Source organism: Ostrea edulis, chromosome 5 (genome assembly GCF_947568905.1).
Source record: "Ostrea edulis chromosome 5, xbOstEdul1.1, whole genome shotgun sequence".
In the NCBI taxonomy this organism is placed as follows: domain Eukaryota; kingdom Metazoa; phylum Mollusca; class Bivalvia; order Ostreida; family Ostreidae; genus Ostrea; species Ostrea edulis.
In genome coordinates this window covers 45,766,911-45,791,250 of record NC_079168.1, presented here as the reverse complement: position 1 = coordinate 45,791,250, position 24,340 = coordinate 45,766,911, and the positions used below count along the sequence as shown (strand labels likewise).

Below are 24,340 nucleotides of genomic sequence, written 5' to 3'. Positions count from 1 at the left end.
TACATGTACCTTGTTTATGTTTCAATTTGTCTGACAGGTAACTTCATACTTTTGTAGATATCTGTTCTAGAAAACCATCCAGGTAGTGAAGAGAAACTTTTACAAGATTTGCTGTCCTTATCTTCGAAAGAGGGATTGTCACTACCATGTAAATCTCATCAAGGGTCGAATCCCATGCAGTCTGTCAACTCAGTCAATGCTGTTAGTGACAACCTTGAATTGCAAATCGCTCAACAGTGGGATCAGATTTCTCTCCACTTTCGTCGTTTCTTTACTGACAAGTTAAAGAAGCTTCCAATTGACAGTACAAAGCCAGATTTAGATATTTTTGAGGGTAAACGAATTGAATACATTCACAGTCTCTTGGCGTTGTTTCCATCAGATGATATTCTCATTAAGTATCAGACACTGAGATCCCAGCAGTTAGAGCGCTGCTTTGAGACTTTGCTACCAGAAATTGACTCTGAACAGTATAGCTCTTTGGAAATTACCAAAAACTGCAAGGAATTATCAGATATCATACTGAACATGATAGATGAAGACTTTGTGATTTTTAACTCGGGTATTTTTAAGAAGCCTTTCAATACAGCTAGGGCCATGCATGACATGTATTTGGAGAAATTCTCTGATGAGATGTCTGCACTGGTGGAGGATATCTGGGAAGATATTGAAGAAATTGTTGATAAGCCTAGGAAAAGCTCATCTGGAAATCAGGTGACTGCTAGTCAGTCCCCAAATTCTGAACAGGATGTTCCTGATGAAAGTAATTCAAGCAAGATAAGTCTACCTAGAATGTACATGGACTCCATTTTAGATGTTGTAACGTCTGTGTTGCACATTGAAGAACATGTAGAAAGCCTGCTAAGATGTGCAGCCTGGGATCCAGCAGGTGTGTCCAGTAAACGGGTCAAACGGAAAGGTAGTCTCAGAGGTAAGGAGTCATGAATGACACAGGTGAAGTGTTAGATAGGTTATCATTATCATAAAATCACTAACAATGGCTTTGATTTATTCACTGTAAACAATTTTATGGATGGGCTTTTGCAGTTTATTATACCCCCCGCAACAAGTTGTGGGGGGGGGGGGGGAATCGGGTTGTCCGTCTGTCTGTCCGTCCGTCCGTCTGTAGATGCAATGGTTTCCGGGCTCTAAAGCATTATCCTTTTCACCTACCATCACCATATCATACATATGGACTACCCATGGGATGAAGATGTTCCCTATCGATTTTGGGGTCAAAAAAAGGTCAAGCGCACTGGACATCGAAGTAGCAATATGGTTTCCGGGCTCTAAAGTGTTATCCTTTCCACCTACAGTCACCATATCATACATATGGACTACCCATGGGATGAAGATGTTCTCTATCGATTTTGGGGTCAAAAGGTCAAAGGTCAAGCGCACTGGACATCGAAGTAGCAATATGGTTTCCGGGCTCTAAAGCGTTATCCTTTCCACCTACAGTCACCATATCATACATATGGACTACCCATGGGATGAAGATGTTCCCTATCAATTTTGGGGTCAAAAGGTCAAAGGTCACGTGCACTGGACATCGAAGTAGCAATATGGTTTCCGGGCTCTAAAGCGTTATCCTTTCCACCTACAGTCACCATATCATACATATGGACTACCCATGGGATGAAGATGTTCCCTATCGATTTTGGGGTCAAAAGGTCAAAGGTCACACGCACTGGACATCGAAGTAGCAATATGGTTCGGTTTGTCATGCCATTTGTTTTTTACACTCAGAAAAGAGGTAGTTTATACCTATTACCAACACCCTTTGGGAGATTGGGGTAAGCGGGGGGTATTCTTAGTGAGCATTGCTCACAGTACCTCTTGTTTTCCATATGAATAAAGAAATTTACTCTTTCAGTCTACTTGTATTTGGCCCAATGTTTCATCACTGTTGGCCTTTATTGCAGGTGTGTTGAAGACCAGCTCCAGCCCTGAGGTCCAGAGAAGGCCTCTCAGCTACACTTCAGATGACATGTCTTTTAATGAACACTTCAGCACTTCCTTTGGATCCATGCCTTCAAGTCTCTCTGACAGTATACCTGCCCCCAAAGGTGAGTCCTGACCAACACAAGCACACTGAAAGTGTGGAAAACATGGCAATTATTGGATCTTCAATGTCGTGCATAAAGTATCAGTAAACATAAACATGTTTAATGAGGGTGAGCATGAGTTTTACTGATTAACACACATAAAACATCTATTATATGTACAAGCATATTACACATTTGTTGATATGCAGATTGAACTGAATTTCTCTTATTTGAACTTTTGCAGTTGTGGAAAGGACTCGTGGGGAAGAGAGGTTGAGATGGGAGTGGAAACTGATGTTTAAGAAGATTGCTCCTGATCTGTCCAAGTACATGGGGCAACAGATACGCAACCTTCTGAAAACAACCCTAGACTCAGAACTCAGGGACTGGACCCAAGTTAGGGTTCTCCATACTGAACCTGTGCCACAGGAACTGTGGGGAGGAAGAATGGATTACCCAAAATACATTTCTAAGGTAAAGGCTTGCATACAGGTTTGTAATGATTTTTATCTCTTTGCAAGTTCAATCTTTAGATAGATAGTAATAAATTTGTGTGTGTGTAGGGGGGAGGGGTGTTTGCATTTATGTATATTTGGTTAGAGACAGTGTAAGGGGGTAAAGTTTATGGTTCTATTTCCCCATAAACAGAGATTCTGGAGCATATAGTTTTTTGTCTGTTTGTTTGTCCTCAAAGCTTTAACCTTGGTCACAACTTTTGAATGGGTAGTGAAGGGGATTTCACATGTGACATGTGTATTTCTTCTTTTGGTACCAAAATTTTTGACCTTGTGACCTTCACCTCAGAGTTTGACTTACTTTTGAAAAACTTTAGCCTTGGCTATAATTTTTGAAGGGTTGAAGATAGGACTTTCATATTTCACATATGCATTCCTTTTAACAAAACAAGCAAAAGATTTTAATTACATCTGAAAAACTTTAACCTTGGCTATAACTTTTGAACATTTAGTGCTAGGACTTTCTTATTTCACAAGTGTACTCCTTGTGACAAGACCTTCTTTAAGTTCCAACATTTTTTACCTCATAACCATGATGTTTGACCTACTTTTGAAATACTTTAACCTAGGTTATTACTTTTGAATAGTAAGTTATAGGACTTTCATATTTCACATGTGTATTCCTTGTGTCAAGACCTTTCGTTGGGTACCAGTTTCACAAACACATCTTCTTTTTTTTATTATTAAGGGAGCCACTCAAAAACATTTAGTAAATTTAAACCTGAAATGTATACTTGTAGTGCAGCAGTTTTAGTATGAAAATGAATTGTTTTTATATTCAGTGTCAAGGCAAATGGTTTCCTGTTGACTTGTTTTGATTTCAGTCTGTATGGGACTTTATGACGGAGCTGGACTTTCTGTTGCCCTTTTCGAGGGCTGGCACTGATGGTTCCATATTAAGCTGTGTGAGGTTGGCCTTTGTGGATGCAGTTAACCTCTGTTTACAGAACTTCCATATTCATCTCACAAAGGTATACGGACATTCTTTCGAGAAAAAAAATATTGCTATTTCAAAACAAGATATATTTGAAAAGTAATTTTTCCATATAAAACGATATCAAATGATGAGACCAGCAATTAATTTCTTAACATCAGCACAGATTGATTGCAAAATACATGTGTATATAAAATTAATTTGGGATTGGTCCCTTACTGTTTAGCTTAGCAATGATGTCCCGAGGAATGCCCCCATGAAGAGCCTGTACATTCTGTTGGCTAGCTCTGTGTACATCAGGAACCACTTAGTACACTACGAGACGGTGCTTACTGGAGATGAGAGCAGGTCAGGGGCAGATTACAAATCTTATCAAAATCTGTAATTTATCAATATGTTCTGTGTTGGCTGTAGTACACGGGAGCTCATTCTCTGGTGGAAGCTGTTTTAAGTATCAACATTTTTATGCCTTCTTGAAATTTTAAGGATATACATGTATTTGCAAAGTGCATTTTAAAGCTTTTTATATTTGCATCTAAAAGCTTTTCATATGTATCTGTACACACTTGTGAGCAGGCAGGGCTCAAAACTAACATAATTTGACCAAACTGATATAATTTAGAATGGTCCACTGAGAAATCAGTCAATCAAAAATAGTTTCAATATAGCAGAGGTTTTTCAGTTGCAATTTGTATCAAAAATAAATACATACCTTTTTTGGCAAATCTATTTTTACAGAAACCTGTCGACATTCTAGATCCATTTTATTGTAGCAATGAAGAAAGCTGGGGTACATTTAGCTTATTAGGTCACCTGGGTCTTTAAGGTATCTAGTGATACTTTTAACTAACACATAGTTGACTGATAGGCCTGTGGGCCTCTTGTTTTCTTTAGTATTCATTAGGCGAAAAAACAGTGTAAAGAAAGTAAAGAATGGTAAAGAATGTTGTTTTTATCAAAATGGAGGACTAGGGCTCCCTTTACCTTGGTATGCTATGCATCTATAAAATTGTTTAGAATTATTTTCTTTATTTCATAGCAAGAAACTTTTCTCTGGTCTGCACAAGAACTATGTGGAGTTAGTGGATGCCCTGCACAAGATGACTTTAGAGATCCATAACAACTTCATGGCAACTAGTGTTCTCTTTGACATGGAAAGCTACAACTGGAAGGACAACAAAGAATTTCAAGAGGTATGAAAAAATGGTATTGTTTTTCATGTTAATTTTTGAGGAGCTTTATACAGTCTTTATGCATTCAGAACTAAAACTCATACGTTGTTGTACCAAGTAAAAGCATGCACACTGCACAATGAAAGTAAAGAACAAGAGCCACGAATACCCAAATATGGCCCTGTGATTTTGAGTAAAATAAAGTATCTTCATTCCAATATTTCATCATGGTATGAAATAGCTTAGACCTTCTTCTTTATAAATCCAGTGTGTTTTTTTCGCGAAAATTCACGCATATAGAAATTATAACATGCAGAACCCATAACAGTTGTGTTTTTTTGGATCGAGGCCTGGGGGATAAGTGAATTTTTACTTTTTATGTTCTGCAAATAACCGGAATTTCACATTCCATGCACGAAATCCGAATACTTTTCCAAACTATAGGTTTAAGGGCAGATGATACGAACAATTTTTTTCTTTCGAAGAGACTTTATATGATGTCATTCTTTTATAAAAGTGGATAATTCCTTGAATTCTTTTCCCCTTTGACTTGGAGAGTGAAATATTTTCCGTATTTTCAAAAAAGTACAAAGCAATAGTTATCATGGTAAATTAGTTTATTCTTCATTTGTTTACCTTTTCTATACCTCAAAAAATGGTTGTCAGGGAGAACAGAGTGTACTGATATTAGATTTACAACATAACGTGTAAAATATTAATGCATAACAAATTTTACACTTGGAAAATATCAGTTGCTGCTTCAATAAAATTACATATATGGACATTGCACCCTCAGTAAAGGTTTACAAATTAAAATAAACTTCATAATATGTTGACTTAATGTTTAAAGTGTAATATAAACTTAAAAATCATATACCATACGGGGCGAATTTTCTGAGTAGAAGCAAAATTGTAAAAATCACATTGGCTGATTTTCTCAAGACAAAGAAGAGTTATCTCCCATAATATAAGAGTAAAATTTTACAACTTCTGAAAATAATTTACAATGGCATAAATTTATGATTTTACTGTTTGTTTTTGTTTTGTCACTCTTGATTTTCCTTTGCTATTCATCTCTGAAAAAAATAAAGAAATGCCTAATACAGGATCTCTTTGATGTGCCATTTTACGTTAGTTTCTACATTATGACGTTTCCCAGTAAAACAGGAGAAAGATGGCTGCATGCTTCCTGCTGACATCTCATATATAGCAATGATCCAAGTCCATACCGTTTTTCGTCCTCACAATGTCTTATGCGTTGTTAAATCTAGTGGTCTACCACACACAGCACAACCTTTTTCCAAATTGTCCACTTGAATTCCAAGTTCCACAACTCGTCTCCCACTTCTCCAACAAATCATCTCCTCATGCTCTTCTTCCGATTCCTCACTCTCTGATACATCAGATGGATACGTGTCTTCATTTCCTAGGCATTCTTGTGAATTATCACCAGAGGAACAATTTTTTCTTGATTCATCCAACTTCTCGATCACCACGTTGTTATTGGCATCAACATTCACTATCTTACATCCAAGGGATAATGCATAGCCTTTCGTAGCATTCTGTAACCTTTGATGACATTTTTTACCAATAATTTTTCCTGATTGATTCTGGCACCATAATTGTTTACTGACCCCCCTTCCTGCTCTTAAAACACAGAAGAGTTCCAAACAACTATAAATGAGAAAACCAAAACCAACCAAACTATTTTTTTTACCATGGGAACTCTTCAGTGCTAAAGGTAGAAAAATTTGTTTATATCATCTTTTAATACAAATCGTAACATTTAAATATTATAGTTGGGAATTGTTCCATTGTCTTTTTACGAAACCAGTAATTATTCAAAGTTAATAAAATATGATTATTTCAAACAATATTATTGAAATAAAACCGGATCCGCGCCATTGTCGGAATCGGGCTATGTACATCAATCGATTTTGCCCCCAAAATTTCAAATAGATTGTATGCTCAATTTATGAACTTGAATATATATGTAACCATGTTAGGGATAGTTACAAAAACCTTGCACTAGTTAACAGTTTTAGTTATTTGATCAATCAATTACGAAGCTAAGTCCTCCAATCCACTCCAGATACAATTGAGATCCACCCATGTCGTCTGCGCCGCGGCTTTACTTCCACTAATTTTCTTTATACGTTATCACACTATATATATTTTAATTATCTGAAGGCCGATGAATTTAATAAATATCTGGCTTCACATGTTTCATCTCCGTGCATTCAGTTTTCTTGGCACTGATGAGCATGTTGAAATCGCTGTCGCAATACATAAAAAGACTTGGAGGACCGAGGGGTGCCTAACTCGATAGGCTACTTAGATGCGAAGATATATTGGCCTATCCCGTATTGTTTAATGATTTCTAAAGTTATAGTACAATATATGGGTACCAGAAAAAAAATTAGGCGTCCACATAACAATATAAAGAATAGACTGTAGGCTACAAGTCTCTGAGCTACAGATCTACAACATTCATTCCGTTGTTTACGTGTTACAACCGATTTGGACATACGTTATCGGGTACCGTTATATTTCGACACACAGCTATTCCGGTCCATTGCATATTTCATCCGTCAGAAATCAATATATAGAAATACATACAAATATGAATACGAAAAATATATCTAGCAATATGGATCTTGTTTTGCTTTTAAATAAAATTCATTGACAAACAGAATTACATTTGATCTAATTAGCAAAAATACAAGGCAGTTAATAAAAAGGATGATAATAATGAATAATTCGAAAATGAAAAAAAAAATAAGGTAAAAAGAATGTTAACGAAAATAGTGTATATTTCATTGTTTCAATAATATTTATCATTGAAAATTCAGTCTTAACAGCAAATATTCAAAACCACAAATCTTATAACAAAATAAAAAAGACAAATGGAAAAAAGAAGACGATATCATTAATACTGATTAAAATAGAGGTGAACATATGAATCACACTTGTTCCTGAAGTAAAAGTTTATGTATTTATTTTTTAAATATATTATCCTACATAATTAAGTAAAATATTACTAAGCATTATAGAAGGAAGAACTGAACACATTATTAAACCACTGTCCTGCTTAGGAAGTGTCTGATAACGGAAAAAGGTTTCCCTCATGCATTTTATGTAAGATAAGAACTAAACCTAATTTTATGGTGTTAACTCCTTGATTGATAAAATTCTTGTTTCTATTTATGTGAAAATAACATCCACTTAATTTTGTTTGCACACTAACCAAATATATGCGAGGAGGGAGTTTGGTTCTATTATATGTAGCAGTATCAGAATAAGACTTTTTAATTAATGAATTCGTTTCATAGATGTTATGGAGTTAATGATAATAATTAAGGCATTTTGAAATACACACAGGTCTAGATATTATTTTAATAAATGATCCGGATAGGAAACTAATGAAATTAGATAAATGGAACATATTTTACGTGAACATTTTCTTAGATTAATGTAAAATAAATTCTATCCATATGGCTAAACTAAATGTTCATGTGTTATTCTGTACATGTACGGCTACTTTTGTAACAGTTTCCCTACCCCCCCCCCCCCCCCCCCCCCACACACACACACACACACACACATCATAAACGTAACTCCCTATATAGCAAAACACAAATAAAAGTGTGAAACATAGGATTAAAATGTTTACTCACTGTCCAAAGTTGTACATGTAGCAAAGTGCGTCTGAAATAACGTCGCTGTCCGAAGCCTGGATATTACTATTTTTGGCGTGATTACATGTACATGCGGGATAATAATAACACACACACCCCCAAATAAATAATAAAAATAAAAATCCGCAAACTTATAAAAGATTGTTAAAAGAAGTTATCAATATGCAACATAAACTACATGTAATATTGAAACGCACACACATAGGTCAATAGATCTTATTCGTAAGTCAACGGTTGGATCCACCGTGTTTTCGTGTACATTTTAAGATATCCCCCCCCACCAAAAAAAAATATCGGTATGTGCAATAAATAGTTATACAGTTAAAATATTGGGGTTGGGTTTATCTTCATGTCATACTTAAATAACAAAACTAAGTAAAGAGGTACTGAATTAATATTACATGTACTTTAAAACTGTTGAATGGTTTCATATATAAAAATTTTAAAAATATAAAGAGAGGGAAGGAGACAAACAGAGAGAGGAGAAAGAGATGTACAATTATACTATATAGGTGTGTGTTTTAATATAGAATTAACATAGACAGATTTAAATATTTACAATATCATAATTAAATTGCACTGAATAGTGTTTTTGTTTCACTTTTATACCTAGAGAACTTTCACGTAAAAGTACATGAAACGTTGTAAAATTGTGACGTTACGTTGCAAAATTGCGACGTCAATAACAATCTGGCCAAAACAATGGATACTTTGAAGGTCAATAACTTTAAAAAATGAAAAGATATCGGAAAAAGGATAACATATTTGAAAAATAGATATTCTTGGTTTCTGTCCCCGAGAATAATATCATGTTCTGACTAAGGGCCATTTTTGGCTATTCGTGGCTCTGGTTCTTTCCTCAGAATGTATGTTGTATTCCTTTTATCACTGACCAAATTCGAGCATTCAAAAAAGTTGTCGAAATGCATGTGATTATAAGTGTTATTATATTTCATGTAAAATACTCGAATCTGATTGGACAAGAAGCATTTGAAAAAACATGATATTTCCATGTGAGAATAGAAAGCACGCACTCCAGGGTGATAGTATCTAGCAATGGGTAACATTACTTAATAATGGGTGATATTATAAAAATTATCACGTGCGTCAAATTTATGCACAAAGGGTTCGTCGTATATTGTTAGAGGACATCGTTTGAGCATTTGTTATATACGCGAATACCCACATTGATATGCAAAACATTGCATGATAGTGATTGATCAATGTTAACAGATGTTTTTCTGCTTTGTTGTTTATGTTTTACATTCAGTAAAATAAAACAAATATTGCATGTAGTTGAGGGTAACATTAAAAAATTTTCATTGTTACCCTCAACTACATGCAATGTTCATATAATATTGAATGATATTTAGAAAATAACTCTCTGATATTTCCAACAGGGTGAGCGGTGCTCCTTTCCTATACAGATGTGGAACTACCACATGCGTGGACTCCGTCATGATTTGTGGACCATGTGTTCACCTCAGTTGTCACAGGATATATTTGGTCAGGTGCTTCACAACTCTCTACAGATTCTATCTCAGCGATATTCTCACTCCAAGCCTAGCTACCGCAGAACTTCTCAATTCAGGTAATAAAAAAGGGAAAAGACAAATCAGATGACATCTGATAGCAGATTTAAACGATTCCCAATTATATACCTATTTGATATTTGAAATTGAAGTCTGAAATAAAAAAAATACTACTTTTAAGCCATAGGTGTAATACTTTCTAAATAGTAATTTTACTTGTTATTTGATGCAGATCTGACATTATCACCATTTTGATGTGTGCCAGTGAGCTGCTATTTCCAGCGTGTAATTCAGTTTCCATGTATCTTGACCCTGGGTCATCCCAGCTTCCTCACTACAACATCCACAACCTCTGCTCCACTCTGCTGGCTGACATGACTATAGTGGCCTCACCTCTAGAGATGCTTTACAAGTAATTGTTTTAAGCATTAAAGGGGCGTTTTAGCATGTTAACTAGGGAGTAAAAAAATGAATTTTAAACCATAGGGGTAAAAAAAAAATTAATTCTAAACCCTAGGATTAAAGTGCTCTAATATGTTATTTTCTTTTTTTTTTTTTTTTTTCTTATAAAAAGGTTGAAAAATCTCAGGAATCAAAAAAGGTGCAATCTTTGATTAAAAATTTGGAAAAGTATATAAAATCATGAGTCTCTTGTTTATCATATGGATTAGAGAATGGGGCACATATTTAAAAAATGGTGAAAAGCAAGATGCAAATGTTTGCAATTTATTTTCAAAATAGGTATGTGTACATGAACGGTGAAGATAACATGTATTTTTTACAATTTTGATTTTTATGATTTCAGTTGTTGAATCAAAATTTCAATTGACACTGATTTATTTCCAGTACATTCATCCAGCAGTTTAAAAAAAGGCATAGACAGACATACACGAGTTAAAATTTATTTACATAAAAAATGTCAAATCTGCATACACAAAACACACATGAAAACCATAGCATGCTTCATTACAGTAGATTTGTCATGGTACTTTTACAAAGTCCTGGAAACTCTTGAGTGATTCTTTTTTTTAAAAGTGGAGGAAGGTCTATGTAAAATGGTGTAGAATCCTGTCTTGGCTCTCTCACTTGATGAAAAAGTTGTATACTTTCCCCTCAGAGTCTTGGGTTTTTCAAGAACTTCAGTCACTTTTTCTTCATGCTTGATGATTTTTCTAAGTGATATAAATTTACTTAATGGTTGAGTCTGATAGTTTGTTGAGATGCTTCAAATCAGAAGTGCCTTGTTTGCAGACAGAGAGTGTAAATGCTGGTGCTTCACAAGCACAGGTCTCTACAATATCAGGTGAACGTGGGTACAGCTATGAGACATAAAATGTCTAGATTCTCCATTAATGGATAAGCCTCACATGGGGAGTTTAAGTGCAATACTTCACAAATTTTTTATGATTGAATTTTTTGTATTTGAGGCTTTACGGCAGAGTTTCACAAAAAATACTCTGCATGAATTAAAGCAATTATACTGTGTTTTACACAATTTCAAGAATCAGGGAATTGATGATGCAGATTGAAATAACAAAATAACAAATTCCAACAGAAATATGATATTATAATGAGAGATAGGTTTGTAACATGAATCCTATGAATGACGAAAAATTTTGAAGTTTTTGTAAAGGACGAAATTATACCACTCATAAACCTACATATATCTTTTTAGGCACAGTGTTTAACTGAAGGATTGTTTAAACATATCAACTTTTTGTATATTTAGAATGTATAAAAGAGGTTTCCATGAACTTCCCGAGCAGCCATTATCTGGTGTGTCATCGCCTACAACTGAAGTCATTGGTACCAACACAAATTGGTTGTCATGGATACAACCAACCATTTTTCAGACTGGACATAAACAGTATGACAATAAAAACAATATATTCAAACTAACATTTTTCATTGAATATTTCATATTGCACTAACCAAGTTAAACACTATATGTAGAGTTTTACTTTATTGGTATTGCATAAGTTAATTTGAAATGCAGTTATAAAAAAAAAAAAATTCTGTGTGAGAGTTACTTTAATGCTCAAGTTCAGCATAATCGAGAAGTTTTTTTTTTAAACATGCATTTTAGTAGAATTGCTATGAAAAAACCAATCCTAGATCCTATGAGTTAAGGAAAGTGTAATTTTCCTAATCTAGTTGCTGTACATTTTTCTTTTTGGACATATTTCGGCACCAAACTTTGAATGCTACTAAAAGATAATATTCCAAACATTGTCTAAACTAAATATATATTTTACTGCCATGTATATCTTTAGGCAACACTCGCTGTATGGAAGTTGACATAAATGTTAATTGTAAAACTGTAATTATTTGCTGTTTCAGCTACTTTGACATGAGAACAACCACTGCTTTGTATTTTCATTGTAAACTGCTTTTGTCCCAACCCGAGATTGACTGGTCAAAAGTGGTTCAGGTTAGTATATTAGTGAGATTATTAATGGTGATGAAGATCATCTAGACATGTACATTATATCAAAATAATACCCGTTTAGTATCTCAATACATGCTCACAATGATTAAATTTTTTTTCAGGCTTTCATTATGAAGGACTTCACCCTTCCCATTTTGTTTCTTACTCAAAGTGTAACAAGAGACTCTCCATCACAAGGCGACACTGATGAAGTTCTTCATCACGACAAAGTTTGTGAGACATTCTCTCTCATTACTCGGGTCTTGACACAGTGTCCACATTTCAAGGAATCGGTGGCAAAAGTGCTTGTACCAGTCATCAACAGGTATGATTTTTCTAGCAACTTATACATGAATTGAATATTGGGATGATTTCTCATTATGGAGTAGGATATTATTCATTCTTTAAAATGTCTATACCTGTATTTGTTTGGAAGCGAGAGAGAGAGAGAGAGACTAGATGATACTCAGGGCTGATATCTATACCTGTAGAGAGAGAGTAGATGATGCTCAGGGCTGATATCTATACCTGTAGAGAGAGAGAGAGTAGATGATGCTCAGGGCTGATATCTATACCTGTAGAGAGAGTAGATGATGCTCAGGGCTGATATCTATACCTGTAGAGAGAGAGTAGTTGATGCTCAGGGCTGATATCTATACCTGTAACCTGTAGAGAGAGAGAGTAGATGATGCTCAGGGCTGATATCTATACCTGTAGAGAGAGAGTAGATGATGCTCAGGGCTGATATCTATACCTGTAGAGAGAGAGAGAGTAGATGATGCTCAGGGCTGATATCTATACCTGTAGAGAGAGAGAGAGTAGATGATGCTCAGGGCTGATATCTATACCTGTAGAGAGAGAGTAGATGATGCTCAGGGCTGATATCTATATCTGTAGAGAGAGAGATTAGATGATGCTCAGGGCTGATATCTATACCTGTAGAGAGAGAGTAGATGATGCTGAGGGCTGATATCTATACCTGTAGAGAGAGAGTAGATGATGCTGAGGGCTGATATCTATACCTGTAGAGAGAAAGAGTAGGTGATGCTCAGGGGTGATATCTATATCTGTAGAGAGAGAGTAGTTGATGCTCAGGGCTGATATCTATACCTGTAGAGAGAGAGTAGATGATGCTCAGGGCTGATATCTATACCTGTAACCTGTAGAGAGAGAGAGATTATGCTCAGGGCTGATATCTATACCTGTAGAGAGAGAGTAGATGATGCTCAGGGCTGATATCTATACCTGTAACCTGTAGAGAGAGAGTAGATGATGCTCAGGGCTGATATCTATACCTGTAGAGAGAGAGTAGATGAAGCTCAGGGCTGATATCTATATCTGTAGAGAGAGAGAGTAGATGATGCTCAGGGCTGATATCTATACCTGTAGAGAGAGAGTAGGTGATGCTCAAGGTTGATATCTATACCTGTAGAGAGAGTAGATGATGCTCAGGGCTGATATCTATACCTGTAGAGAGAGAGAGAGTAGATGATGCTCAGGGCTGATATCTATACCTGTAGAGAGAGAGAGTAGATGAAGCTCAGGGCTGATATCTATATCTGTAGAGAGAGAGAGTAGATGATGCTCAGGGCTGATATCTATACCTGTAACCTGTAGAGAGAGAGTAGATGATGCCCAGGACTGATATCTATACCTGTAGAGAGAGAGTAGATGAAGCTCAGGGCTGATATCTATATCTGTAGAGAGAGAGAGTAGATGATGCTCAGGGCTGATATCTATACCTGTAACCTGTAGAGAGAGAGTAGATGATGCTCAGGACTGATATCTATACCTGTAGAGAGAGAGAGTAGATGATGCTCAGGGCTGATATTGGTCTCATTTACAGGTGTAATGAGTGGAAACTGCTGGACGCAAAAACACAGATAGGACAAGGGTCTGTTGTTCCTGTGTGGGTAGAAACCATCTTCACCCTGCTGGATCCCTTTGTACACAGGTTTGAGCACTCCTCTGATATTTTGTACACTAACTTACATAGGCTGCTGATAAACATCAGGCTGAAAATAAACATTTTCCCTGCCTTCCAGAAACGGGGATAATAATTGAATGCACTGGATTATATTGTAGAATTATTTATTGACAAATTAAATGATTGCATTGTTTTTTTCAGTATTTTGAAGCCTATACTATCTGTAGTCCTGGATGCCAATGATGGCCCGCCAATTCGTCCCATCATGTCTGTTATTGCAGATCTACCCTGTGGATGTAGACCTCAATTCACAGCTCCAACCAAATCCAAGAGTTCAGAAAGTAAGACATTAGATGAAACAGAGATACTGTTTTACCCCTATCCTACCAACAAAGTTTGGGGATATATAAGAATCACCACATCTGTCTGTTTATCTATAACACTTGCAGTGATTTTTCACACCTGTTTGGGAATGGGGTCTGGACCCTTAGAACTGGGAATTTAACGGATTTATGTGGAATTGGGAAATTTGTAATAAAGATTTATTTTTTTTATGCTCCCATATTTTGAGATTCATGAGCATATAGTTTTTACTCTGTCTGTTTGTCCACAAAAACTTTACTCTTGGCCCTAAATTTTGAATGGATGGTGATAGGGCTTTAATATTTTACTTGTGTATTATTTTTTGACAAGACCTTTCATTAGGTAGCAAAATTTTTTACCTTATGACCTTAACCTTTGAGTTTGACTACTTTTGAAGAACTTTAACCTTGGCCGTAACTTATAAACAGTTAGTAAACACGTCTTGTTTGGTTTTTTTAAAGATGAACACTTATAATGAATAAGATTCAATCTTTATTTCATTGTTCTGAGAGAACATCAATATCATGGCATCATTGTCACCAGAACACATAAGAGGATGGTGAAATTTTTGAATGTCAATGTCAGATCTCTGGTCTACAGTTGCTAATGACCAGACAGTGTGTAATAACCTTGAAATAAGTTTATTTTGCCAAGGTCACTGTTTCAGTCTAGGTAATAACATTATAACTCAGAAACATTAGAAGCTCATACTTGACACAGTAGCTGGTAATCAGATGCTTCGCCAGGACCCTAAACCAAGGTAGCATACAACCAATGTGTGGTAAACCAAGGTCATTTGATTAAGGTTATATGAGGTCACTGGTAAAAGAAAAAGACAGAAAAAATTTGTATGGGCTTTAATCTTATTATGTTGAGACTATATTGACTAGATAGTGTGGCATAACTAAGATCCAATGACATTTGGACAAGATCTAGTTCAGTGGATGAAATACTTAGATATACCTCAGTTTTGAACAAAATTTCAAGAAGCATATATCCTGTTAAACGTTTTGAAATGAATTCATGAAAGGAGTTCTAATCTGTGATTGTCAATGAATTGATGATACCCTTAGACATGTACATTTGTTTATTCCAACACACGAATACTTGTACTTACAAAAGCAACCACAGTAAGTACATCATTTCACTATGACTAAATTATTTTTAGGTCAGAAGGAGATGATGGACACTCTGATGAGACAGATTGTGGGCTATATTGCCAACAATGTGTATTCCATACCTAACACTGTGTGTATCTTACTGAGAGCATTACAGGAACAATGCACAGCTAACAACATCAAAACACCACATCACTGTGCTGGACTCAAGGTTAGGCTACACAATTTTAAGACAACTGGTTGTGTGGAGTGGTATGTATCTATTCAAATGGCTAGATTCTTATTTTTTAGCTCACCTCAGCTGAAAGGTAGGGTGAGGGCCACTATAGGGGATCAAAGTTTTACATACAAATATATAGAGAAAATCTTCTTCTCAAGAACCATAAAAGCTTCCTGACATAGTGCAGATTCAAGTTTGTAAAATCATGACCCTCAGCTGTAGGTTGGGGCCACAATAGGGATCAAAGTTTTACATGCGAATATATAGGGGAAATCTTTAAATGTGGGCTAAGGTGACTCAGGTGAGCAATATGGCCCATGGGCCTTTTGTTTCTAAAGTCTGTCTCTTAGGTACAGTCTAGACTGCCTTAGCGATCTCCTTATCTAAGCGACTCTCTGTAATATAGGACCATATTTTATCCTGCCAAACATTATTTTCAGTATAAAGTAGGTGTATTAAAGGATCATCTTTTCTCACATGGCAAGACACCCCCAAATTTCAAACTTCAGGAATGTTTTTAGTGACTGAGATCCAGAGAGTCCTCAGGAACTTGGATAAGCATCACTTGGCTTAATCAGAACACTTGCATAGTTCAATCTTTAGATAGGCTGGTTGCCTCTAGGTGATCAAGCACGGCAATCATTCCAAGTGAGAGCCATGTATCTGTGCCTCTAGGTGATCAAGCACAGTAATCATTCCAAGTGAGAGCCAGTTAGATATGGAAGTTAAAACAAGACAGAAATTCAGAATTTCTGAAAGAATGCAAAATACTGAAATTTTTACAAAAGGCATGTTATTGGTCAATACATGCTACAAAATAGCTTTTTTCAAATTTAGCTACAAGCTAACATGGATGCTGGTATACAATCTGTACCCTGAAAAACTTACCAGATCCAAAAAACATACTAAGTTAGCAAACACATTTTGGTGTTAATGATGCTCCACTTCTTGATTAGTCTTGTCAGTTTATTATGAAAAAGCAAGAGAAATTTCTTTTAGCAACAAATTTCCATGTATGATTTTACAGATTTTAGGCACTTGTCTGAGATTGAGGCTACAAGACAAAGGTTACTTGGAGAGAATCACTGGCCTCACCTTTAATGGCAGACAGATGGACAACTTGAAGTCTCTGGCAGACTGCATTTACTATGTGCTAATCAACAGCAAAGGTGGGTCTCTGTTTCACTTTGACAAGGATAAGATCCTGAAGGTTTTTATGTTGTATGTGTAATATATGTTTGACAACAAGAATTATAGAATCACAAGTGTAGGGACTCTAATGGGCTTGAACATATTTTGTTCATAGAAAAATAAATGGATGGATAATTATTTTTCAGCTAAAAGCAATGCTACACCAAAACTAGGAGGGAAATTCTGCAAGGAGAACAAGGATTGGGTGCACAGTAAAATCCAAACCATTACATCCTACCTTAACAATATGTGAGTACCATTTTAACAATATGTGAGTACCATTTACTGGTATGAAATTATAGATGTTTATATTTAGTGGTATTAACATAGCATTGGGTTTACAGGAATATTTTATGCATCAACTATCTTCAGTACAGTTAAAGTGGGGGTTTTGTATATGGACTTATTTTAAGACATTTACTTGAAATTGTATGTTTCAAAAAAATGTATACACACTTTATGTCCTCCAGTTTGATACATACATGTATTACGAGACATGTACATCATTTCTGTAGAATGTTTGATATAAGAGACTGTCTGTATTTGTGTAGATGTTTGAGATTAGTGACTATTTATATTTCTGTAGAATGTTTGTGGTAAATGTACATGTATATTTATAATTTTGTAGAATGTTCGTGGTAAGTGACCACACCATACTTGAGGGGGCCACCAATGAATACATGAAGCAGCTTTTCACACTGGCAGCTAGTAATATTTTGGATTCTCCAACTGGTATGGATTTTTCTAACTTATATAAAAGACATTTATTATTACTGTGGATATTGGCATGATCCAAATAGGTAATAGTTAATGCATATACCAGAATAAATGTATGCATCCATTGATATGGGTAAAGTTAAATAAGGATAGATATTGTTAGTGCATTTATCTATGGATAATTTACAATGTTAAAATGTGTTGGGATATTGTATGTATCTATGGATCTGAATGGTGAAGAATTTCTGAGATGTTGAAAGTATGCATATGGATATTGTCAAAATTTATTGATTTCCCCACAATTTATTACGCATAGGACAAGCTGATCTGACAAGTCTATATGGTTTGATTGCTAACAACTTTTCGTGGTTGGAACATCAATTTGACATCCAATTTGTGTTGCCTCCATATGTGACAGAAGACAACCCACAATTCACTCTGAGAATGGATGTGCAGCATGTAGGAGCGTTTGATGCTTGTAAAGAGTACGAGATGATTGGATCCAGAAAATTTGATCATGTATGTCTATTTTATATCTGTACTCTGTATCTAGTGGTTTATCTTTAAAAATTTCAATAGCCAATTTTGAAACAGTTCTTAATGTTAAATGCAGAAATTCTTCTTATAAATGTTTTAAACTATTTCACTTTTAAGATACAAGATAGATGTCATGTTAACATTAGCATCACTTTTAGTATGTAAAAACTCTGTAGGTACATGCACGAGAAATCATACAGGACTGAGTTTTGCTAACAGATCTGTATGTAGATTTAGTTTGAAACTACAAATTTCTGTTTGGAATTTTTTTAGGCCACCTTTGAAACATTCAACATAAACTGGCAAGACTTGTTGTCCTCAGACTTGGGTATCAGTGAGTTTGGGTTCCGTTCTCTGCTCTACAACCGACACGAGATGCAGGATGGAGCTTACTTGGAGGAACAGGAGAAAAAGCCGGTGGAAACACTCAAAGCTGTGTATGAAAATGAACCTAGAGAGCTAGGATAATTTAGTTCCCAGAAAGTTAGAATGTACTTGGTCCTGACACTAATTATTGTAATGATCACTTCTTTTGAAGAGAATTTACAATTTCAAAGGGCTTGTTGATTTTCAAGCTATGAGCTTTAGAATGTAAAAAGTAATCAAAACTTTCTCCTGTTGGAAGAGTGAGGATTTGAAAAAGACCCTAGGCTAAAATTAGACATAGACTAAAAAGAATTACAGAGTCCATTTCCAGAAAACTCATTACCAGTTAAGTGTTTGTATATATCACTGTACAATGTATCTACATGTAAATTCATAAAAAGAATAAGGTTGACAGTGAAAATATCATTTCTATATATGATATATTTTATACATGGAATACCTTAAAATCTTTTACTTATTTTTCATGGTGTACCATTCGAATGTTGGAAGGAAATGTTAGTATACTCCTAACTTGGTTTATTTTGGAATGATATGAAGACTGTTAAGTGTTTAAGAAGATCTTTAAAGATTGAATATACTCTTGCATTTGTGTAAATTTTGTAATCTTGTAATCCACAATATCCAGACTGTTTAAGGAGATCTCTAATGATTTATCGCTTGCATTTGGGTAGATTTTGTAATGCAAGGCGTTAGATAATCAGAACATTACTCTTAATGCTTCCTCTCTGTAGAATTCAATTCTTTTGAGCAAGAGAAAGTGTTCCATATAGGAACTTATATTTGTGGTGTTCTTGTTTTTTGGGGGTTTTTTTTACCCATAATTATTTTCATGCCTATCTGAATTTGAGTGAGATCCTCTGAACATATCATTTTACAATTGTCTTCATATTTATTGTATTTTATTAATAATAGCATATCAGAACTACAGTAGCTTCAACAAGTAGTGAGTCACTAAAGTGGCCTATATTGTACATGTATTCTGTTCCCAACTGTCACCTCTGTATATTTCTAAACATTCTTCACTATTTGTCAGATTTTCAACAATGATATCGATCATCTTTTGGTAAATGAGAATTTTTAAGTTCTTACTCCCTTTGGGCATTTTGAATGGGTCTTAAACTCCAAAAGTAGTGCAACCTTTAGAATTGGTTTTTTTTTTTTATTGGTTTTTATTTTTTAGATAAAATTTTGGTCATTGTAATAGTTTTATACTTTTCACGTTTTTGACTTCTTCAGAACCATTGGGCCAAGTTCAGTCAAACTTGCCTTAATTTGGCTCACTTCACCCTGAAATAGTTTCTCCAATCAGAGTGAATTGATTTAATAATAAATGATATGATGATATAAAATATGTATATATGCCAAAAAGGCAGAAAATATGCAAATTTGGATAAAAACATGATTTTCAAAAAAATTATTTCAACACATATGCACAAAAGACGGAAGATCTCCACTTTTCAGATTATGATCCTCAAGACCTGGATGGGGCCACAATAGGGGTTTCAAAGTACAGTATTACACAGGGGAAAAAATTCCTTTTTTAAAAAAGAGGAGTTTTAATTACTATTAGTAATTATTCAAACTATTACCCCTAGCCTGGATTTCTCAAAATAAACTCAAGTTGAAACTTGGGCTTTACTCAAATTTTGTCTGCTCAAATCAAAGAAAACTCCAGCTTAAGTTTGAGATTTTTTTTCCCGAGAAATCCAAGCCTAGGGCCAGAATGGAGCCACAATAGAGAATTTCAAGTTTTATGTCATAATGTATAATTTTTAAAAATTTGATATGCCATCATCTTCTTGTTGTGTAAATTTAAGGTATTTTCCCTTAAGGGTGAAGATCCGTGATGTTCCTCTATTCACCCTTGGTGGATTTAGTCATTTGAACCATGTCACCTATTTGTTATAGAAAGTGATGTCCCTTGGCATTATACTTAATTTTTATCCAATGAAAATTTGTCTTACTCTCATCCTCAATAGTAAACATGATGACCTTCACTGAAAATATGCCAACAGAGAAGCTGAAATTTGTGTTCGGTTCCATTTAAATTCTTTGACAGAGACCCATAATAGAAGCATACAGTCACTACATCCTTGTTTTTTTGTTGGTTTTTTTTTTTTGCAAAATGACGTGACATAACCTGCTTGGCAATTCAACCACGGGGGTTGCCATTACTCTTTTGGTGCTGTTTGTTGGACGCAGTTTCATTTGATGCCCTGGAATCTCAAGGTGCATTCTTTTGAAAGAGACTAAATCTGCCAAAGGTGAATAGAGAAACACCATGGATCACCACCCATGGCTAACCAAGATAAAAAACTGTATTAATTTCCACTTGATATGGGTTAATTTAATCATTAACCAAAGAAAATACATGTATGTATGTTGCCACCTTTTTTAAAGATGTTAGACATATATGCACAGAGGTATAAGTCAACACCAGAAAATCACACTTTTTCATTAAACAGCTTAATAAAAATGCATTTTTAAAAAAACTAGTTAGGCTGACAAAATTTTCAATTCATTGTAGACATACAATAGAGAAAATACCAGCATAGGAGTTATTGCCCTTGACAGCATTTAATCAATTTATTTATAGATAATATAAACTTTCAGTATCAAATTGTTTACCAAATTCTTTTTTATACCCATTGAATAAATTCCTTTAAAAGATGTATTTCTATCATGACAAATCTTAATTCAATAAAGATTTTGTATAAACTGTAGACGTCATACGAGGGTGGTGCTACCTTAAGTTGGTTTTCCCCCAAGGCCTTGAGGAGGGCCACAAAAGAGGTTTGATATTTTGCACATATGTAGAATTTTTGGTTTTAAATATCCTTATTTCAAAGCAGTCTTCATAGTATGGAAGTCTAGTGTAGTGTAGATTCAATATTCCAGAGCAGGCCCTCTGTAGGAGTTTAAAGATTCGCAGACTTTTATTCATATACCCCGGTATATACATGATTAATAAATACTTTTTAAATTAAATTATACATTGTTCAAGATTTGACACACAAATGAGATTTAAAGATTACGAAAGGATTCTTTTAGGATCTTTACAACAGTAATATAATGATAATACAGTTTGTGAAAATGAAATGCAAGCATCCCTAGATATGTAGTGTATATTATAATAGTGGTCCAATAGCAATACTTGATGTTGGCTTATTATTGAATAACTGTTAGTGTTTCAGTAAGATCAATGTAAGAGCAAAGTGGTTAAGGTTAGCGTTGTGGTCTGTGGGTCTCTTGTGTACAAATAGAAACAATGACAAAACTCGCATATACAGTGCTCCTTCGATATATTGCCCCCCCCCCCCCCCCCCCCGTTATAATGCCACCCCCGCTTATTGCCTGAAAATCCTAAAGAACAGATTTCTCCCCCATGTTAACACCCCCATTATAATGCCAACTCCGCATAATGCCATATGCCACTGATTTTCACAACCAAATGGTCAAATATTATAGGGTTTACCCTCAATAATAATGCCAATTACCTAACACACATCAGTAATTACACCTGTACTTTGAGAGTGGTGCATGAAGTGTGACAGGCTGGACAGGGTATTCAGGTGGTCAGGTTAATTACTAATAATTGCTGAATTAAACTCAATATTATCTAGACATTTAAACAGAATGGAACCAAAATAAATTTACGGAATTGAATTTCTTTTGACTGCTCAGTGAATTGTCAGTAATGGTGAATTCGTTATATTGCCACCCCCGCTTTATTACCCAAATTCGTCTTGAACAAAAGTTGACAATTTATCGAGGGAGCACTGTACATGCATGTGGTGGATCGTATGGGAGTGGGGAGTGGAGTTGGTCACCATGGGAGATTAGTGTTTTGTAGACACGTCTTGGTTTTAGCATACATGTATTTCTTCTGTTTTTTTATTCATTGAGATCTCAATTGCTACTATTTTGAATTTGTGAAAACCCAAGGTTATTTATAGTAATACAAATTTGAGATCAGCATCTTGTACAATATAAAGTGTGTATCAAATCTAAAACACTCTTTACAATTATTTTGTCAATATTTGATAGTCGACACTTTTTGTGATACAGTTTGTCCTGTTCTTGAATGTGAGGTACATATTAGAATCCAAAGTGCTTGTGATTTGTACAGATATTGCATTATTTGAATACAAATTCTAGTCAAGACTTTTCCACATTTTTTTTCTGTGATGGTGATATTTTTACACCTCTTCCTCAGTTTTAAGTGTTTGTGCTAGGCTGTTGATATTTATTCGCTCTCCAGATGTAAATTATGTTCATGCATATATATGCTGTTAAATTTTATTCTGCAATCACACACATTAAGAGATGTGTTGAAAACTCTGTCACCAGTTTGGTGTATTGATTTTATATACCTGTTAATTATGTATGCATTTCAGCCTTTGTTTTCCAAGTGCCGTCCATGACAAATGTCTATATCCTTCCATTGTATTTAGTATTTAAGGCTGTACATGTATGATTTGTTTTAGTAATTTAGTAATCAAAATGATTTTGAACTGAATGTTATATTTCACAAGTATGAGTACCTACTTTATAGCCTAATCGGAAAATAACATTTAAAAGAAAAAGAAACGGAGCTGACATAAGTACTGTCCATAACTGGAAGTTTACTCTGACTGAGGAAGAATTAACTTCTTGTAATGAAAAAATGTTACATTATCTGATCTATTTTGGTAGATCTATCAGTTGCAGATTTACACTGAAATAAGAAATCTTTGATAAAAATCCATTTCCTTGCTTATGGTGAACTGACAACTTCAGTTTTCTAAGAGAGATAAGGGGGCCTATAGATGCTGGCAAAAATTATTTTTGTTGCATGTTTTGTACATGGTTAGCATTTTTAATTTTTGATATTCCATATTGAGTATATGTTGTATTAGGTCTGTTTCTATTTCAAGTAATTTATTTATAGTCTTTTAAATTAATAAATTATTCTTGAATGAACTATTATGTGTTACTCTTATTTCATTAAACAACGTTAATGGTTAAATCTACTCAATAGTTCTTCAGTTCTATGTTATGGTTTATTCCACAGGCACTCAAGACGTTTTAGATATCTATAATTTAAAAAATTGTCTTCCTGTAAACATAATTTTCAATATTTTGAATATAACAGGAAGACAATTTTATTATAGATATTCAAAACGTTGAGTGCCTGTGGTTTATTCATGGAACAGGAAACTATGATGGGACTGACATGAGTTATAAAATTTTCAGTGTATGTATTTTCCTGTACTGAAGCATTATAATGGATCTTCATTTCCCCCTACAGCCACATTGTATGTTTAGACAAAAAAGAATTTAAGGAATCAACATTTTCTGCTGATTTGACGGGTTTATTGCTCCAGATTCAATTTCATTCTATTAAGTTGTATGTATTCAATCAAAACTATGTTAAATATTTGTTCTTTTATTTTTCAAGTCATTTACCGCTAGTTACAGCTTGTATTGCTTTAATGTAGCCAAATATGAGAGGGTAGAATATATAGAGGGTATGGATCTACGTGAGCGGATCAAAGGATCTGATTCAAATCA

At 34.8% G+C, this 24,340-nt stretch overlaps 1 protein-coding gene across 1 annotated transcript in view; it reads left to right on the top strand.

The window, feature by feature from the left end:
* Window positions 1-23,750, top strand: part of LOC125650279 (uncharacterized protein KIAA0825-like) — a 29,198-nt gene extending 5,448 nt beyond the window's left edge. The window contains exons 4-22 of the mRNA XM_048878436.2: window positions 58-931; window positions 1,926-2,069; window positions 2,293-2,522; window positions 3,388-3,534; window positions 3,724-3,845; window positions 4,537-4,690; window positions 9,768-9,958; window positions 10,132-10,311; window positions 11,629-11,766; window positions 12,240-12,330; window positions 12,450-12,652; window positions 14,174-14,281; window positions 14,456-14,595; window positions 15,786-15,946; window positions 16,983-17,124; window positions 17,293-17,395; window positions 17,775-17,878; window positions 18,180-18,382; window positions 18,674-23,750. Of these exons, the coding sequence (XP_048734393.2) occupies window positions 58-931; window positions 1,926-2,069; window positions 2,293-2,522; window positions 3,388-3,534; window positions 3,724-3,845; window positions 4,537-4,690; window positions 9,768-9,958; window positions 10,132-10,311; window positions 11,629-11,766; window positions 12,240-12,330; window positions 12,450-12,652; window positions 14,174-14,281; window positions 14,456-14,595; window positions 15,786-15,946; window positions 16,983-17,124; window positions 17,293-17,395; window positions 17,775-17,878; window positions 18,180-18,382; window positions 18,674-18,868 (3,630 nt within the window). The 3' untranslated portion in view covers window positions 18,869-23,750. The remainder of the gene's footprint in view (window positions 1-57; window positions 932-1,925; window positions 2,070-2,292; window positions 2,523-3,387; window positions 3,535-3,723; window positions 3,846-4,536; window positions 4,691-9,767; window positions 9,959-10,131; window positions 10,312-11,628; window positions 11,767-12,239; window positions 12,331-12,449; window positions 12,653-14,173; window positions 14,282-14,455; window positions 14,596-15,785; window positions 15,947-16,982; window positions 17,125-17,292; window positions 17,396-17,774; window positions 17,879-18,179; window positions 18,383-18,673) is intronic.
* Window positions 23,751-24,340: the final 590 nt, after the last annotated feature.